This window comes from Pinus tabuliformis, chromosome 4_1, assembly GCF_031772625.1.
Source record: "Pinus tabuliformis cultivar Carrire ecotype Pingquan chromosome 4_1, CPIR1, whole genome shotgun sequence".
Classification (NCBI taxonomy): Eukaryota; Viridiplantae; Streptophyta; class Pinopsida; order Pinales; family Pinaceae; genus Pinus; species Pinus tabuliformis.
This window is the reverse complement of record NC_142303.1, coordinates 500,783,053-500,804,328: the sequence shown is the minus strand read 5'-3', so window position 1 is coordinate 500,804,328 and position 21,276 is coordinate 500,783,053. Positions and strand designations below refer to the sequence as shown.

Sequence of the window (21,276 nt, the reverse complement as noted above, 5' to 3'; positions counted from 1 at the left end):
CTCAGTGTTTCTAGTAGTTTCTGGAAACATCTTGGCTGTTTGCAGAGTGTTTCCTGAAACTGTTGACAATTTCCAGTAAATTTTCACTTTTTTTTAGGCAAAGAAGAAAAAGACATGAAAGTGATCCTACACTAACCCTAAAAGCGCTTACTAAGCCTAACATTTAAAATAAAAGTCATTCGCAGTGGAAAAAGACCTCTTGTAAGATCTGATTTTTCAAAAGAGAATAGCTCACCAGGGAACAAAAAAGCATTATAGCAGGATATTTAGGCAGATTTTGTTTTAATTTTTTTTCCTCCGTTTTTGGAAACCATTTTCTAGTGTTTCCTTATTTCATGTGGCTTCATTGGTAGACTAACCCAATGTTTTTAATGATTTTGGACGCTTGCTGTATTTGCTTATGTACACCCATTTCCTGTCGTTTCTTATTTCCCATTTCTGATACTCGGAATGCTTCATAAATCTGGTTCTGCCGGTACAGAGGTCTGAGCTTACTTGATCTTTTTTTCTGGGAATGGAAAAGAGAGTTTTTCTGAGGAAATGTCCGAGTATCATCCATGCTTCTACCTCTTTCCATTCTGTGTTCAAAGTTTATGCTAAAAAGCTCTTCGTTTTCTTGCCTTCCTCTTTTGAGAGGTGGGCTAGGCATTTATTAAGGTACATTCCCTTAATGTGTGCTTAACGTCGGAGGCATTCTTCACTGCAAGAATCTCTTGTTCAAGCTCAGTTACATGCTCGAGGGGAATAGTACTGGGGTCACTATCCAGGCTGTTGATGTTCAGAATATAAAATTTTCTCTTCATTTCGAGTGTCTTATTCTCAGTTGAAAATACATTTGTATCTATGTTCTCTTTATCATATTCAGTGTCAATACCATCTACTAGATTCAAATCAATTTCCATGCTTTGTTTCTTAGACAATCCTGATTTTGGCTGACACATCTTTGTATATTTTTCTCCGGTGGGAGTTAACTGTTCTCTTTCTGGCACATGGATCTTTTCAACCAAGATTGCATCCAAACCTTCAGCATTGTGCTGTTCTGATTCTGCTAGTTTTGCTGGTTTTTCTAATACATGGATCATTAGTTTAGCATGCTTTATAATTTTTCTGCCAAGCTCAGAATTCGTAATGGAATTAGAGTTTGTACACATCTTACACTGCCCATCTTTCTTCGATGTCATCAGACCTGATAACGTGCTCAGGCTCACAATCTCTCCATTAAAGCCCTTTGACAACAACTCACCAACTTGCTAATATAATTCCATGCTTTTCAATGTACTCATCTTGTGCAGTGCTTGATTTGGCAATGTCACACCTAGAATCAAGTCCATCTCATGTGAAATCTTCCTCTTTGGTGGAAATCCATTTCGAAAGTCATTTCATGCTGTCTCTATACTCTTTGAACAACCCTTCACTTTTGTAGGGATATTCTCAAGCAACCAAGGAATTTCCATTATTTTCAGGGCAAAAACATCGCCTCTTTAGAGATTTGGATCTTGATAGTATAAGATATTTGTCAAATATTTTATAGTGGGTCCTTGGAACTTGTTTTAAACCATAAAGAGATGTAATCAACCTAAATACCAAATGCTCCTTAACTTGTAACCTGGAACCCCTGTGTGTAGCGTACCAAGTACCCTTTCTACTCCATTGAGGTTACGGGTATCTTTCCAAGTACACACACAGTCTCCTTTTTATAAAGAGTAAGGGATGCATCTAAGCTCATGTCATTGCTTTTACATCAATACCTATAGCAGTCATGAAAACAAATTGAAGAGATATAATTCCATTCTCCATTATACCTGGTAGACTTCCCTGGTCAGTCAGAGCTGTCCAGAATGGCTACAGTCCAAAATGAAGCCTGAGGTTTCAACTTATTGAACTGATAGCCCATAGCTATCATTCCAGTGCAAAGACTCAGAGTGGATTTGTGTTTCATAAGTGGCTTAATATGAATTCTGTTTCAGGTGCTCTGTGAAGACTAAAATGCGTCAGTCGTCTTTACAAACCAGGGGATCTTTCTTCAGTTCTCTTGCTTTTCCAGAAGGAAAGATGGAACTCCATTGGCCTGTATGGAACTCCTCAAGGCCCCTTGTAACCATCTCCACGCTCGGAGTTCCGCTCCCTCTAGGAGCCATTAAAGCTAGCTAGTTATTCTCATAGAACACAAACAATACTCATTCTATTTTACCATATATCTCAACATGCCATTACTTATACTTGCATATAAAGACACATTACTTGATGTGATTGCTAATCTGGATATTGATGTTGGGCTAATAAAGAAATTGAAGTAAAATTGCTCTAAAGCATAGAACATACCATTGTTGCCTAAAATTAACAATAAAGAACTAAGAGACTAGTTTAAATCTAAGTGTCTAGCTAATAGAAGATATAAAATGAGGTGCAAGTACAACAGTGAGAGGAGTAGTAGTCTTAATTCGCATGCCAATCAAAACGCATAAGAGTGGTGACGTGAAGGGGTTTGATTTGTGTCTTCTTTGCTTCATGTTTGTAGAGTTGTGATGTAAACGTACATTGTAGAAAGCCCTTTCATTCAAGTCTAGTCTTGCTTAGCGAATGGTGACCCTAAAAAAACATGGCCAACATTCATTGGATTGCATGAATTCATGTTCTCAAAGGAATCTTTCCTTTAAGGAATGCCTTGTTGAAAGTGAATGAGGCAAGAAGCAACATCTTAAAGGAAATGCTTGCATCCCAAATTTTTTGCATCCTTTTGTGCTATTTATTTTTGTCATTATTGAGTGATTGATATTTTAGACCTCAAAAAAAGCATAAAAGAGGTTTTATATTTATATATATGTTGAATAACTTGCTAAGATTGAAATTTTGGTTTTGATGTCCTTGCATATTGTTTGACCAGATTAGTTCAAAATGGGCAAGCGAAAGAAATGGCAATATATCATGGATCTTGAGGTGCAAGACCTCAAAGGCAAAATGACTTTCTCTAGTAAAGACTTGGTTTGGGCAGAAATAAATACAAAAAACAATGGTATTGATCGTGTTGTTGTAATCCCGTTACGACGAGTTGCTGACTTTATCAAAGGAGAGGAAGAAAATCCTATTGCTCCATGTAAATTCGTACGAAAAACAAAGGGTAAACCAAAAGAAAGATCTACTGCTGCATTGCAATATGATATGTGAGTATTTAAAATATATATTGTTTAGATCTTTTGAAACCATGGTTATCTTTCTTTGTATGTACTAACAATTTAAATTTTTGGTTTAGTTATCATTGTTCATTTGGCCCAGAGGACAAAAGAGGAAATCTTTCAGCTAAACGAAGGACCTCATTTGTGCAGAAGAGGGGTTGCCAATGCCACTTTATTGTGAAAGTTATGCATGAAATTCCTGATAGAGCAATATTAACTTTCAATATGTATGAACATGAAGATGGGGAAGGTTGGGCTTGTCATGGTCAATGTGACACTTCAGGTGAGACCAGGGCCTTGCTTAGGCCAAAGCTTTCGAGGGACATTGTTGCATATGTAGAGAGTTGTTTCTTTTTGGGAGTGCCTATTGATGTAGTGTATAGAACACACATTAAGAGACATGTTGACATCGATGTGGCAGCTCGAGATAGAGATTTCTTCTTATGCAGGAAAGATATTGTAAACATTTATAATAGGTTAGCGAAGGGAAATTATCAACTTCACAAAAAGGATGAAATGAGTGTAAACCTTTGGTATCAAAAGCATCGGGAAGATTTTTTCTTTTACCAAAAGCCCAATGGTGTGGAGGTCCCTTTATAATAGGCATTCAAACAAAGTGGATGTTGGAGACAATGGTCAAGCTATCACACAATAGCTTAATAGCCATGGATTCAACATTTAACACAAACAAATATGGGGTAAGTCAGATGCCAATGATTTATTGAATATATTTATTTAAGTTGTATCCATTCAAAATGATTAATAACTTGTATTTGAATTTATGTAATGTTGAAAATGACAGTATCAGTTGTATACACTCGTGGCATTTGATGAACAACAAAGCGGGGTGCCTGTTGCATGGGTCGTGGCATCACGAAACACATCAGATGATATTGCAATATGGCTGGAGCAGCTCATGCGCAAGTGTTTCCAAACCCGTCCTGATTGGAAAGTCAATGCTTTCATGGTTGATGATGCACTGGCTAAAATCAGTGCCTTGAGGTAACTTTAACATTGTCACGATATAACCAAACTTGCATTTTTTCTAAAAATACCACACTAAACTGCATTGAATATGGCAGGAGGATCATAGGTTGTGATGTGATCTTATGCGTTTCGCATGTACAGAGGGCTTGGTTGAAAAATGTCAATCGGTTGGCCACTAGTTCCATAAAAGCCAAAGAGATGTTCAGTGAGTTAGGTTTCATCATGAAACACACTCTCAATTATGAAGTGGAAGATGCAATCAATCAATTTTTTTATCAAGTTTGCAGATGAAGAGAAGTTTTCAGACTATTTCAACAAGAATTGGGTCACTGGAGATAAGATTCGTAAGTAAACATTTTTTTTCATATTATATGCATTTTTTTCTTTTATAAAGGTGATATAGTGAGACTGACATCATTCTATTTGCAATTAGGTATGTGGGTGAAAGGTTGTCGAGAGTTTCCTCATGCAAATCAGGAGACCAATAATGTTGTTGAGTCATACCATTGTTACCTAAAAACAACATTTCTATCTGACAGAAGGAAAAAATGTGCCCGGAGGATGGATTGGTTATTGCATATGCTACTAACAACAGTTGAACCTTGTTATCGGTTCAAGGAAATCTTAAAAGAATAAGGATTTCTAAACAACTACAAGAGAGAAAAGCAGCTAGAATCATCAGTGGAACGAGCAAGAAAAATTATGGATATTGATTGTTGTCATCATGAGAACATAACCCGTGCTTATTGGGTGAGAAGTCAAACAGATCGAGGTAAAAAATACCTTGTCACTTGGTATTGTAAGGATTTTATAACGTGTGAATATCCATGATCTATCCGTAGAAACATTTGCAAGTATGCCATAAAGGTTAATTGGTTGTATTTCCAATCGGATAATTCAAATCCATTGCTTCATCAGCATGCAGAGGATAACATATGCAATGACCCACCTGAGATTAATGTAGAGCCTCAAAACCATGATGAAGATGTCAATGCTACTCTTATGGCCACAAATGTTGTTGACGCAGATGCCGAGGCACTTCATTTGGCAAGGGAGGAGTTGTTTAGCTATACACATCTCATTTTAGATAATCCTCCTACTACTTTGGCGAAGACAATCCAATTGACTGATATGCTTAAAAAAATGTTGGATGAAGCCAATAATTTGCACGTTACTGATTTTGACTTCACACCTGGATTGGAATCTCTTGATCCATCTTTGAAGAGGAAGAAGAGTTTCCTTAGCCCCACAAAGAAAAGAAGAAGCAGCAGAAAAAACAATGGTTTGGAAATTGATTTAAATGTTGATCCATCAGAATATGAACCATTTGAGTTTCGGTACCTCAATAAGTGAGGACGTCATCGATCAAATAATGTCGTCTCTATGGTTCCAGGTTAGTTTCATGTGTTGAATAGAGTCATGATTTTAGATTTAAGTATTTAATCATCACTATTCTTTAACATGTAGTATGTTTATTTTTACAGCAATGCAACAACCCCCAACCATGGCGATAACCCAAGACCAAAGGGAGATGCAAGACCATACAACCTTACTTGCCATGCCAGGTACATTTGACACTCTTTCATTGTGTGTGCACATATACCTTAATGCTCCAGAAAATTTCTTTGCGATAATGTTTGATATTTTTCTAGGTAACTATAGAATAAGTGGAGAAGCATCATCTTCTACCATGACTGATCATCTAGAGAAGGACTTCAACTCTAGTGGGAATCAATGAGGTATGCACAAAGAATAGATAAGCTAGGTTATTATGGCATCGTCAGGTGGCCCTTTATCATATGATAAGTATATTTATGTTTTCCCATTGTTATGTTGTTATAAAAATACCTTTTTCATAATCTGTTCATGGACATAATCTGTTCTCTTAAAGTTCATGAAACTTTGTGTTTTGACATGGAATGTTGGGTTGTTTCAGAAGGCTCTAGGTACATTGAGAACATGGGTGCCTGCAAAATTTGAGGAAAGTTTGAGCCTTCATCAGTGCAATATTAAAAATATGGGTGCCTGATGAGCACCGAGGAATGTTTGAGCCCTCATCAATGCAAAAGTAAAAGTTCAATTATATGCCACTACTCTCCTGAAGTTTCATGAAATTTTGAACTTTGACATGGAATGTCAAGTTAATTCACATGACTCTGTAATTGTTCGACAAATTGAATTGTTGGTTCTTTTTATTGCAATGTTTCTGTATTTTCTCACGTAATTGGTCTAATACTGCAGACTAAGCTGTAACAATGTTGTATACACACCACAATTTGTGAATGAATTAGTGTTTTGGACATCAATCTAAATTGTTCTTCAAATATATTCTCAAATGTTAGATCTGTTATATGATCAAAACAAATCTAATTTTATTTACGGTGTTCATATTTAAGAAAGAAGCTCTTGGGTTCATAGCATCTTGATGTGCAGTTTTCTGAACCTGTTGCTTTTGAACCAAGTCAACCTGAAACGTGCATTCTTATTTATTCTAATGCTTCAATTATGAACTCTGTTACCAACTGCACAACCAACTTTTCCATGAGTTCTAAAAACATGAAGCAAACAAGACACAAATCAAACCCCTTATTTGGAATTTTGAAGCCTGATTTGGTACTTTTGAAGAAGATTACAAACTTGCCCATGCCCAGGTCTGATACCACTTGGGTGCTTGTGTGAATTTATTATCTTAACATCATGGATCTGCATATCATATCTTTGTTTAGATGGACATAATGAATCGCTTCTAGAGGCTACAATTTCTTTTTTCTCCTTGTAAACAAATAAACCCTTACATCCATACCAACTAATACATTATGCATCCTATCCTTACTCTAAAACCTTCAATGCTTACATAAATACAAGTTTGTAGTTTTATAAAGTACACAAATAAAAAATATGTCCATACCAACCAACACATTTGTCTCCTTTACATAAGAAATCATGGTGCTGTCCATGCTTTTGATGCATTCCTCCTGTCATTTGTGCTGTAGATGATCCATCCTCTTGTCAATTAATGACTTGAACCACTAACTTGACACTGCTTCATTGTGCACTATGACATTTTTATCTAACTTCTTCGGAAAATGAGGAACTGATGTATACAAGCACTGTATATGCAGAGTATACAAGCACTGTATATGCAGAGTTTAGGGCATTAGTGGCTTTATAACTTATGCTACAAACAAATGACAAAAAACAATTTTAGGGAAGAAAAATTTGGCTGTAAGTTCTAATAATCAAAAGCAAACAGTTTCTATTCTATGAAGCCTGATTTGGTACTTTTGAAGAAGATTACAAACTTGCCCATGCCCAGGTCTGATACCACTTGAAAGCTTGGTATTGCATATTCAAGTGTCAATGTTTGATAATTGGGTGCTTGTGTGAATTTATTATCTTAACATCATGGATCTGCATATCATATCTTTGTTTAGATGGACATAATGAATCACTTCTAGAGGCTACAGTTTCTTTTTTCTCCTTGTAAACAAATAAACCCTTACATCCATACCAACCAATACATTATGCATCCTGTCCTTACTCTATAACCTTCAATGCTTACATAAATACAAGTTTGTAGTTTTATAAAGTACACTTTTAAAAAATATGTCCATACCAACCAACACATTTGTCTGCTTTACATAAGAAATCATGGTGTTGTCCATGCTTTTGATGCATTCCTCCTGTCATTTGTGCTGTAGATGATCCATCCTCTTGTCAATTAATGACTTGAACCACTAACTTGACACTGCTTCATTGTGCACTATGACATTTTTATCTAACTTCTTCGGAAAATGAGGAACTGATGTATACAAGCACTATATATGCAAGCACTGTATATGCAGAGTATACAAGCACTGTATATGTCTCAGATTTTATGGAGAAGAATCAACAACTGTGGAGTATATATCAGATTTCAAGGCATTGGGTCAGCAATCAACTGTGGATCTAATTCAAATTTGAAGCATTCCATTTCATCATTTCCAGATTTCCTGTAACATGCCAGAGATTGTTTTATTTTTATTTTATTGTTAGGATTTCATTCCTTAAAGCTAGTAGCTTTATTTCTCTGTAAAGTTGATCATTTTCAATGTAATAGGGGTTGGCTTTCGGGCCAAAGGGAGTAGTCTACCAAAAATCAAAGAAAAGGGTGTTGATTGCTTTGCTAAACAAAATCTAACACATGTAGCATGCTTACAATAAATCCTCACTTAATGCTCCCTGGCCAATTTGATGCTCTGCAAGGTGATAATATTCTTTCTTATGATTTTGGAAGCTTGCAACTTGAATCATTTTCTTAAAATGTTTGTAATAACCTTGTGGGAGACATTGAGGAGGGTTATAGGCCTCCAGCCTCAAATTTCTTGGCATAGTAACATACTACAATGTTGACATCATCATAGTTTTATATCAACTCATGACACAAATGATTGGGAAATATAGAAAATATATTTTGTTAAATATTGATTGAATCTCATATCAAGGTTATAGTGTCTAAGTCACCTTTATGAAATTGTTGAAGTGATTTGCCTCTCCATCAACAAACTCTGGTTGATCAAAGACATGTTCACATATTTTAGAAACCTAAATGTGAGAACTAGATTGAGATTAAATGAAGATGTTCAATTCTGTGTACAGTTTCACCCATTGCTTATATACTTGTTTTAGTCCCTTTTAGCATTCAGTGAGTGAATTAATGATATAAGGTACCTTTTCTTTTCTTTTCTACTTTGCCTTATGGACCAGCATTGATCTCTTTTATATTTGCCTATGAATGGCTTGACATTGGTAATTCAACTATATGAATGAGTTATAGCTCATATTTAGCATGGCTCTTATTGATTTTGTCTGTATATCATTTAGTTGTGGCATGGTAATAGAATACGATTATTTGCTTTTCTAAAGCATTAAACAAAGAGAGTGATTTGGTCACAAAATGTGAAATTTTGAATAATAATTCTAACGGCGCATCCATTTTCTATGGCTTCATTTCAAGCTTAAAAAGTGTATGTTGTAAATTTGTGACTTCCTTTTGTATCTATACACTACATCTCTGGAAGGGCAAGAATGGAAGTGAACAGATTCTTGAAATCTGCAAATGAATCTTCAGAGGAACAAACAGTGTTGTAGTGGGTAATAGACTGTCAAAGGATTTGATAAAGTCTGCGGATGAACCAACGGTGTTTTGGAATGTATTAAGTGAAAAGAAAAGCTATGTGAGCCAGAGGGGAACCATTGAAAGCTAGACACACAAACCAGTGGCACCTCTATGTATTTTGAATCTGCTCCTTTGGGCACTCATTTTGTAGTTCATGTTTCAAAACCACCTGATGCTTTAAACAAGCAAAATGCTCGAGATTTAATTTGAGTTACTCTTCCTCAAGGGAGAATACTCCTCCTGGTAAAAGAAAAAGGTGTTGTGTGACAACAGATAGGTGGCAAAATTTGCATTGTTTAAAGGATATCTGACAGATTTTCAGGGAACAACTTCATGTCTCAGATTTTATGGAGAAGAATCAGCAACTGTGGAGTATATACCAGATTTCAAGGCATTGGGTCAGCAATCAACTGTGGATCTAATTCAGATTTGAAGCATTCCATTTCATCATTTCCAGATTTCCTGTAACATGCCAAAGATTGTTTTATTTTAGTTTATTGTTAGGATTTCATTCCTTAAAGCTAGCAGCTTTATTTCTCTGTAAAGTTGATCATTTTCAATGTAATAGGGGTTGGCTTTCGGGCCAAAGGGAGTAGTCTACCAAAAATCAAAGAAAAGGGTGTTGATTTCTTTGCTAAACAAAATCTAACCCATGTAGCATGCTTACAATAAATCCTCACTTAATTATAGTACACATTTTCAGGTTAAGTTTGTGTTATGTACTATCGATAATTGTCATATTTGTGCCTCTGGAAACATATTAATCTCGTTAACTGAGTTTCTTTGAATAAACAATTGTTAGTTTATTTTATCAATTTACATGGAATGTTAAATTAAACAAAGCCATAGTAGCTTTAAATAGGTGCATTTTTCATTATTCATGTACATTCTTGGAAAACACCACTTTGAAATCAATCTTTGTTTGTGTTAGATATGGATAATGACCTAGATGAAGAAATTCCCTTAATGACCTAGATGAAGCATATCTATGCCCTCTTAATTCTGACGTCATGGAATCTAGCTATATCTGAGCTCAGATAAATTTATTAGTCGTACAAGAAGACTTCATTAATAAATCTAGGGACTTCAAGTTCTGATGTGTAGTGATTTCACATCTGCTTAATAGGGAACTATTTCAACAGCTCTTTGAAGTTTACAGAGATTTGGTGTCTTTATCAATCAATAATACTTGATAGCGCAATTGGGTTTGATACATCTATGCTTTATGATTATTATTGCCAGGTCTGAAGGCTTAAGTTATGAAATCATTCATTTTAACTGTCATCCGAGTTGGAATCTAAACATGAGTGGAGAGGTTCACTTCCCTACTCAGATTTTGTGGCAATTCTTGTTACTTTATGCTCATCCTTCAATAGTACCTATTCTGTAGATGAGCTACTTTCACACATATATTCTAGCTGTTATCAATCAAATTGTGCACCCTATTTAAGTTAGCTTCTCCTAACACATCCATTAACATAGAATTTGATATATCAAGACCAATCAAGGCCATGACCTTATCATTCATCTTGCCCCAGTCCTCCTACTTCACGATGTCAGACTTTGTGTCCTTCATACTGATTTCTACTCTCTTTCAATAAGCAATTATTCCATCTTCAACCTCCATAAATGGAAGTTGTGGCCATAGAATTTATCGATCTCTAAATGTCTAGATGTCATTTCTCCTACCACATATATCTTATTAGCCTCTCACTGAAGCTAGCTACCTCAAAATAATCACTACTACAACAACACAACATTGTCCAACTTGAGCTTCTTTACCTAGAAAATGAGATTTCTCTAGCTTTCTGATCAAGACCTCAAAACAAGGCCTCAAGAACACAAGATTCTGCAAACCAAGCTTCTTCAACTTGGCAACAAAGATGTCCCCTTTTGAAACCAACAACCACTTGATACTAAATTGTTTTACTTGGAGAGCAACCTATAGCAATTAGAGAAGAATCTACAGCAGAAAAATTGTGAAGATAAATAGAAGAATCTACCGCAGAAAAATTGTGAAGATAAATAGGAAATTCAAAATATTTAAAACTATAACAAAGAAGTACATAAAGCAACAAGGATTGGTTTTCTAATATAGAGGGAACAGATGATTGTTCACCTTTTTTTCTATAAGGAATGTACAAACATTGAAACAATGTCGCCCCTAAAATCAGAAATACAATTGGGAAACAACTTTGTTTCTGAAGCACAAGAATGCAAGCCAGAGATTTCTTTATGCATTTCATATACAATGGAAACTGCTAGTTACACAGATAATGTAACTCGGCATATCTTCACACTTGAAAGAAACTCAACACACACTGTTATTTTTTTGTGACTTGTAAATATAATTTAAACATCAGAGAAGAAATTCTCCTCTAAATTTACACTCTGTTGTATCAGATAATCAAGCCATTTGTTGAGATGAAAAACTGGGTCAACTGAAAAAAAATCACTACATTTTGTTGCATCAAATACTCTTTGAAGATTAGTAAAACTGCACACAGTTTGTTTACACTCAGCAATCATAGACTTCAGATCTGTTAGCCTTTTTTTCTGATATATCAAAAGGAAAACTCCAAGCTCTGTATCTCTGGAACTCCAACTCTTAGTCTGTTTGAAGAGGAAGTAACTCATCATTGGCCAGTCCAATAAACAAGAAGACATGGATCATGCACCAACGGACCAAAATAAATATGTTTTTTCAACAACAGTTACTCCATGACTTGTTTTCATTACACACACCTTTCAAGCTGTTGCTGCTAACAGTGAAAGTGGTGATGTTCTATCCGGTGTGAAAACTAGCCTACCATCTGAGCTTCTGTTAGGATGTGAGATAGCAATAGATGAACCATGCTTGTATGAAGAAAATGAAACAATGAATTCATCAAGATTTTCAGTTCTTGTAGGCAATGTCACATGGTTCGGGTTCGAGTTCGGGTTCGGCAATGATTAGATTCGGTTTGAGTTCGAATGTTTTGATGAGATTCGCCATTAGGTTCGTCTATATCTATATCTATATATATATATATATATATATATATATATATATATATATATATAAATATAAAATGAATTATAGGATAAAATAGTAAGAAATCAACATCAGTAAACATCAAAAATGCTATCACGGACATGGAAACTGCAAGGATAAATTACAAGCTTGAGTTGTGACATGAAGTTATGAGTTTTGATCTATGGACTTGGTCAATGGCTATGAGGTTCGCCGAACCTCAAATTTTTTTTAAGGTTCGCCAAAATTCGAACCTCAAGGTTAAAGTTCGACGAACCTTGTGACATAGCTTGTAGGTGTGTCTGCGGAAGGAGGTTCAGAAGGTGGCACAGGATGTGCTTTATCGCCTACAAGCATTTGCACTACTTCTCTCATACTAGGTCGAGCTTCGGGATGAGGATGGGAACAGAGCAAACCCAGTTCAAGAACGAGCCCAACTTCTTCAACAGGGTACTCATTAAGAAGTCTAGGATCAACTGCTTCCAAAAGCTTTCCCTTGGAATGCAACTCTCGAACCCAGTCTACTCGAAGTTTTGAAGTTGATTCCGGTAGTTCTTCTATATGCTTGCATTCTGAGAGATTGAGTTTCTGTAAACAACTCAATGATCCAATATCCTCAGTTAACCCCGTCAATCCATAACATTCCTCCATATTCAATACTCTTAAATATTGAAGCTTTGATATGGATCTTGGTATTTCCTTTATAGATGTGCACCCGGAAAGAGTTAATTCTCGTAACTCATGTATTATCTCTCCCAACTCTGCAGGCAATTTTCTCCATGCTTCAAAGTTGATTAATCGCACTACCCGTAAATTCCGGAGCCGCTGAAGATCACTCGGAGAGATTTCAAAATCATGGGAAGATCCCGCTCCATTTAATTCCATGTGTTTCAGGTTGGAAGTCATCTGCACATAATTAAATGAATGCAACTTATACACCATTATCAAATCATTGGAGCAAATGAGCACGCGTATATAAATATATGGAGCAGAGTTGCTTTATCAAAGATTTGTCATTCAAATATCTCAATTCTTTTACCTGAGATATACTAAATGGGAGACCGGCAACTTTTCCTTGGAAAAACATCAGCTTCTCAAATCTCTTCTCACATTTACCCTTCACATTTAAAACTCCAAACCGAAGAATTCTCAACGAATTAGACATTGAATCTAATTTTGTTGCTGGCATTTCCAATGGATCTCCATAACCATCAAACCAGAGGCCATCGATTCCTGAGATGTCCTGCAATTATAATTAAGTTAGTCATAATAATCGAGAAAGGGATTGTATGAAATAATTCACTGCATTTATTTTCCAATTTCTAATACCTTTTCTAAAAACTCTTGAAATTGACTCCTATTTGCATTGGTGAAATTAAATCTAGTCTCCTCTGCCCTTATGGTACCAATCTTCAAAATCACATCGTGCACATTTAAGCACATGAATCTGTCTTTAGAAACCAGTGCTCTCTTTTCTAGCATATCCAATTCAGACTCTCCCAGAACATCTGCCACAGAGTCCCAATTCATTCCCTTGAAAAATACGCAGATGTCAAGAAATGGACCTTTGCACCTTTCAGGAAGATGATCATAGGCGAAGACATAGCGCTCTATGTCCCCCAGTGCTTGACCCTTCAAATGTTCTTTGTCTTCCATCACTATCCGAAAGGCTTTCTGTTTGTCCCCTTCGGAGATTATAAAGCTTGCAACCACTGTCAAAAGTTTTGGGATTCCACCGCATATCTTTACTATCTTCTCCATTTGGCTAGAGTCTATTTGTGCCTCCTTCATTTCCCTCTCTAAAAGACTCCTCGCTTCAGATGTGGGAAGGCCATTCATAGGATACTGTTTGGTTTCCATTTTGCACCCTGTACACACAGTACGCACACCCATTTCCCGCGCAGTGATGAGCACCCTCACTTTTTTGGCCAAATGCATGTCCCTAGGCAAAAGCTGCTGCAGCTTATCACCGTCCAAAACATTGTCTACGTAGAGAAAGGCTACTTCTTTCTGTAACACGCTCCCAATTTGATGCTGTCCACTTTCAAACGTTCTAACATCTAGCTTTGCCGCCTTTTCTTCAGCTATGCCCACCATCAAATCTCTTAATATACATTTTTGAAACTCTACAATATTTGGAGTTGATGTTATATCATCAAACAATCTGACCATCGAATATTTACAGCCTACAATATCAAGTCTAGCAAACACAGCATCCGCCAGAGTAGACTTTCCCACTCCACCAAAACCATACACAATAACTGCAACTGCATTTTCCTCACTTTCCCATTCCAAAAGATTAACAACTTCTTTTATGGGTTCTTCAATTCCCACTGTTTAACCATATAAAAACATATCAAAAACTATCCTAAAACCTTAAAAATAATATTCATATTTGTACAAAACCAATCAACACTCACAATGTCTCATAATTTACCTGCATATGTAGGATATTCTCGCTCCAGTGTTGTCGGTGGACGCACCGACCTACAATCAATGGCATCGTAAAGACAGATATCGAATCGGGTCTTCAGATACCGCCTAGGTAGACTACTCCCTCTCGATCTTGTCAAGCGCTCCATAAACCAAAAAAACTGAGAAAATGGTTTAACGGAGCTCTTTTCAATTCCACCCATTTCAATCATGCTCACAAATATATAACACCAAAATACCTTCTCATAAGTTCCCCTGCTCGCCGAAATGATCACAAACCCAAAATTCTGGCACATATTGAGCGCGAAGCATGAACTGTTTCGTTTAAAACAGTCCATCATTTAACATATGAGATGGAAGACTTCTTGCAGATGGGCTAACGAAAACTATGGCACACCTTTCTATATAAATGAGTGTGAGGCCTTTAGGTTATCATGAAAATGGTATGCTCTGCCTCACATAACATCCATGACTCAACCACAACAAACAATTGCAGGTGGCGCGTTTAGTACAATACCTTTTCATGTGAATCCTCAGGTATAACAACAGCTAGCCATGCTATTCATGTGGCAGCAAAACGGAATTTCATGTGAATCGTTTCATATATTCATGGAAATAATTACATGGAATATTTGATCAGTGAACAAATACACTAGAACACCTTTCTCGCTGGAGGTTACAAGGTGAAAATCAAGATTCTTCGTTATACAGATCCTATCAAATATCTACACCATAGATCGAACATGTATTTATTGTAACAACCTTTCTGCTATAGTGTTTTTGGAATCTTCTAACTGAGTTATTTAGTAACATGGTATTTTAATTAATGATTTATCAAAAGCATAAAGGAATTCATAGGATTTATGGTACAGAGAGTTCTGATGAGTTTGACCGGATGCACCCGGCTATTAGACTTAAAGTCAGCTGTACCAGCATATTGTTGAAAGGAGGAAGGGTAAAACTCTAAAATACGGAGAAGTTGATTTTAAATAAAACTATTTGATATTTAAAAATTGTGAAATTATTAGAATTAAAGTAAGTATTTATTCAACATCTTGAATCTCGAATTGCATTTGGAAATTCTAAACAATGTTCTGCGGGTATATCGGTAGCCAATTTGGCCTAGATCTTGTCATAGTTGTAACCATCTGACATCAAATTCGGTAGCCCAGAAGATAGAGCATCAAATTCGGTACGTAACTCAAAAGATAAAGCACTATCTCGACGGAATGCGTAAGGTGTCCTAGCTTGGTTATCAATCCAAACATAGTTATGTTAGCATGTGTATGTTGAATTCAATCTTTAATCTCGAATTAAGGGTTGGTGTTCCTATACATAGTGTTCATGGACTGTTAAATATATGTGTTTTTAAAAATAAAAATGTAAATGTGTCTTTGTTAAGTATGAATGTATTAGCATTCACATACGTTGGGTATATTTTCTCAATGACATTTTATTAGTCTAGAGATTAAGAGTTACTTGTGGTTGCGGTAAGTGATTAAGGTTACGAGAAAAGTGAACGTGAGACTTAGGATAAAGGGATTAAAATTTAGTGTAAATAAGTTGAAGGGGTCTAGAGTAAGAATAGGGTTCTAATGAAGAGGGGATAATGAAGGAATAAAGCTTTAGGGTAGAGGAGATAGTGAAGAAATAAGATTTTAGGATAATGAAAGAATATGACTGCAGGAAGAGGATCTAGGGGAAGCACAACCCTTAACTGCTCTCCATGCTATTTTTCATTGTTGGAATACATGAGAATATCATCCAAAAATACTTGGACAAAGTGGTCCAGAAGCTTATGGAACACCCCATTCATGAGGCACATGAACATAGTAGCTGCATTAGTTTTACCAAATCCCACTACAACAAACTCATAATGCATAAAGTGAGTTATAAAGGTGTTTTGGGGATTTCACCTTCCTTAATCCTTAATTGGTCATATCTATTAGAAAAGTAATGAGAGCTGAGCACATAGAGGTTTTGCACAACACAAATCTCACACAATAATATTATTCATTACAACAGTTACATATATAGGAAATAATACACTGACACCTCTAGATACTCCAACTCATTACATAGGAACTACATAGGAATCAACAACTTCTGGACTGGCACATGGGGACTCACAATAACAACTACACATGACATGGAAGCATTGCTTCCAACTAGTCACAAGATCTATTTAAAAGAGAATGATTACTCCTTCATTTGATCAACTAAATCATCGCTCTTAAGTATAAGATACATATTCTTTACTCTGGTAAATAATTCAATATGGATATTACAACTTAGTAAAAAAAATATGGTACCATACATAAAATATTTATATGTTCAAATGAATAAATAATATAATTATGTGAAAAGAATATATATATATATATTTATAAAATTTAAATAAATTAATTGAATATTCATATTAACTAATTTACTGCCATATTAATTATTCTGAGAAAAATACACATATAATTTATAAATAAAATATAAAATATTTCTATTGCCATTAAAAAAAAAAAACTAGCGATTAAAACATTTCTAAATAACTTCATTCATTAGTTTTTAAAGGAGTTGTCTTTAGTGCGACTTTTTGGAGATTCCGGTTGAATCCGACAGAGAAAATTGAGGTTAAATCTTGATTTGTATTATTTAAAATGGTTTTTTCACTGCATATTTGGATTCAGCACCCTGAAAAACTCCTGAGATGCTTTGATTGTGCATAAATTAGCTATCAAACTTGCAATTTCAATAAATTGCTGCTCGATTTTGACCGAAAAACCCACCGAAAAAAATTCCAAAAAATCTCTTTAAAAACAACTCCGTTTTTAAATATATACCTGGTCCGTATTTTCCATAAACTCCATTCCAGTATAGAAATCCGGCTTCGACTGTTGCGATACAGCACTTTGTCAACAACGTTTGGTTCCAGGGTTGTCCTTTGTCATGAACCCCGTTTTCGAGATTCGCTGCCTGTTTTTATATCGCTTATGAGGGTCTACAAATCAAAAGTGTACAGATTTGTCAGGCTCTGACTTGGGTAATATTAGGTTTTTTGAATTTTTAATTATAAAGTATAACAAGATTGCATGGATAGGGTTTCTTGCAGTGTAATTTAATTATTAAATTTTGAATTGTATGAACTAACAAATAAGAGCTATTTTATAGATATTTTTGTTTATTTTAAATATCTTTAAATTAGAGGTCTATGTTACTAATGTTATCAAATGTATTATTATAATAAATGTACATAAATACATGTTATAAACGTTGATTAGGGCCAATTTAATTTTAAATATTAAATTAGTTTGTTTATACCTAGGGCCCTAATAAAGTGAAAGTGTTTATAAATAAAGTTATAATATCAAATAATAGATATTATATAATTTAACGTGAATTTTAGTAAATTAACCATTAGTTATACATGGTTTATGATAATATGTACTTTGACTGATTTGTAAATAAATACAATAATATCATTAGATAGTGCTAATATTATAATATTATAATCTCCATAGGCTAATGTGAAAGTGTTTATAAATAACATTATAATATCAAATAATAAAAAGAATATAACCTTTTCATTTTTTTGAAATTTTAAACATTAAAATATATTTTTTTAAAGAAAAACTACAAAGTTTCCAAGGCATCTTAATGATATAGATTTCTAATCGTGCTTGCCTTTTCCACGAGGAATTTCTATTTTTATCAACAAAAGCTCCACGCTATGCTTGGAGAAGGAGGCCAAATAAATTAATAATGATGGTATGTGGGAGGTATTTTGTTAGCTTGAATTTCCACAAAAGGGGTCCACAATAATGATGGTGATTGCTCTAGGTCAATTATTTAATATATATAGTTTTTAGATATTTATGTGGCTGAGAATGAAGCACATACACATCGAGCCTGACAATTGTGAAAGACGGACCCGAAAAGATGGTATGTAGTGTTGTACTTAATGCGTAATCCAACGGGGATAACGACTTTACTAAATGAATTTATTATGTGTAGATTTGAATGAGTTAACATTTTATTTTTTAGTATGGAGTACATTTGTGATTTTATAGTTGAAATTGTACAATATTAATTAATAGTGAAGTATATCCACCATTATTACATAATAAAAGGTGAAAAAATTGAGCCAATAATATTTAAATAAATGAATTTAAATATGATTTAAAAATAATAAATTTTAATCTATAATGTGATAAAGGACTCCTAATTTTTTTTAATACATTACTACCCTCCTACAATAACATATTTATGAATTTTTATTTATGATTTATTTTGGTGAATGACACATTACCCTCCTACAATAACATATTTATGAATTTTTATTTATGATTTATTTTGGTGAATTACACATTGAATCGCGGATTTACTATTAAAAAACAAGTTGAAGTTTGCCGTACATGAACTTGCGTAGAGATCATTTTTTTTTTGGATTTATTCAAGTTTGTAATTAGTCCTATGTAGGAAAACGGGCAACCGAATAAATGAAGATGTATTAATATTAAACATAAGAGTAAAATTAGTATTTTATTAATAAATAAAAATTTAAAATGACATTCTTTTGGTTTAAATAAATTTTTTTTAAGTTAGTTTAATATATAGATGAAATGGTCTTTTTTCACCATGTTTTTTATTAATTTGAGTGAAACACTGTAGAATTTTTTAAAAACTTGAGTTTAAGTTGTTTAATATGTAGAATTGGAGTACCCCAGGGTTTTTCAGGTTGTTGAATCTATTTATGCATTTTAAATAACAAAAGGTCACATTCTTTCTTGAAGATGAAAAACTCTATTTCGTCTATAAGTTAGACTATACCATTTTTTTGGTAAGTTTATTTGTATTACTTTAAACTATCAAGCCAAAATATATAGAGCAATATCATCATCATCATCATCATCATCATCCAAAGAATCAATGTGAGCGTGGTCTTAATCTCCCTAGTGCAAAACCAGATGTTGTTGACCACCTAATAATAGAGTAGTTTGTCTAGAACTCATGAAGAATAAAAAATTAAGTAGAACTAGAGTACTATATCAATACTATAATACCAAAAATTAAAAGTCAACATTCAATCTCAAGTGTTGGATGATGTCACTAGAGCTAGATCTCTAGCACAGGAACTTGGATGATCATTAGAAGCAACTCCACATTTAAAAATAGAGCTCAATGTGATTCAACCTCTCCTCCATCCTCTGTAGAAAGAACCTACAGTGTGGTCTTAATCCGCCTAGTGCAAAACCAAATGTTGTTGACCACCTCCTAATAGAGTAGTTTATCTAAAACTCATGAAGAATACAAATTTTAAGTATAGCTAGAGTATCTATATCAATAATATAATACCAAAAATTAAAAGTCAACATTCAGTCTCAAGTGTTGGGTGATGTCTCTAGCACTAGAACCTGCAGGATCATTAGAAGCAAGTCCACATTTAAAAATAGAGTTCAATGTGATTCAACCTCTTGTCCATCCTCTCTAGAAAGAACCTTTGGTTTCGGTAAGCCCATTTGATGTTTTCCAAACGAACAAAAATATAATATCTCTCAGTGTGTTTACACATTAGGATCCCGCTAAGTAGGATCTTCGTCTACCAATAAAGGTTCAAGGCACTATAGTACTACTTCCTTCTTTCTCGAGTGTGGGCCGACTCAACAATCCAAGGAGTTATATCTTCTATAATTTTTGAATATGAAAAGACTTGTCTATCACAAACTGCACAAAGCTCTAGATTTTGAATCTCATTCTCGGTGTCAGGAGGGACAACTGTATGAAAATTATCAGCGACATCTTAGGCCTACTATTGGGTGTGGTTGTGGCCCCGGGGGCCATGCAACCAACCCTCATGCTTGTTGCACATGTGTTGATATTGCATGGAAAGAAAACAAGTGTGAACCTCGGGGTATGAATACAAGTCGCACAACTTCAAGCCAAGGATTTCCAACTAACCAATATAAGAACTCCACAGAGCACAAGACGAGTGTTAGTTGTAACAAAGCAACCTTTAGAGAGGGATAAAATAATACAAAACCTGGACCAACCATCCCCCACATAACAAATACTAAGACAAAAACTCAATGATAACACTTAGCTCATGAGGGGGAGTAAGATAAGCCAATGGTAGAAATAAAACCCCACAGTTTGAAGCCTGGTGGTGAAAGGAGGAAGAAATATGTAGACACCCTAACTAATATAAAATTCCCTCGGACATAAAGACCATGAAAGGTGTGAGCTACAAATATTAGCTCCAGACAACATTGGACTTTGTGAGCCAAAGATACATTCAAGCCTAAATAGACAAATACAAGAGCCCCTGGAGTAATTGAATCACTTCTCTAATAAACACATAAGCATTCAAAAGAGAATCATGTGAATTGTGAAAATCGTTTTCAGCGAAAGTGTGGACCCAGTTAATGCATACTTGGAAGGGAAATACACCTAGAGAAGGAAACGATGTGACAAGGCTTCTAGGATCAAACATGCCAAGAGGTCCCTAGTTGATACTTAAAACT

The 21,276-nt window shown here is 34.9% G+C and overlaps 1 protein-coding gene across 1 annotated transcript; it reads right to left on the bottom strand.

Annotated features, from left to right (window-relative positions):
* Nucleotides 1-641: 641 nt before the first annotated feature.
* On the bottom strand, nt 642-14,967 carry LOC149176730 (TMV resistance protein N-like). Its single transcript, XM_089421553.1, has 5 exons — nt 14,769-14,967; nt 13,661-14,664; nt 13,371-13,574; nt 12,609-13,237; nt 642-1,107 (listed from the first exon to the last, which is right to left on the bottom strand). The coding sequence occupies exons 1-5, from the start codon at nt 14,965-14,967 to the stop codon at nt 642-644; spliced, it is 2,502 nt and encodes an 833-aa protein (XP_089277679.1).
* Between the last annotated feature and the right edge of the window lie 6,309 nt (nt 14,968-21,276).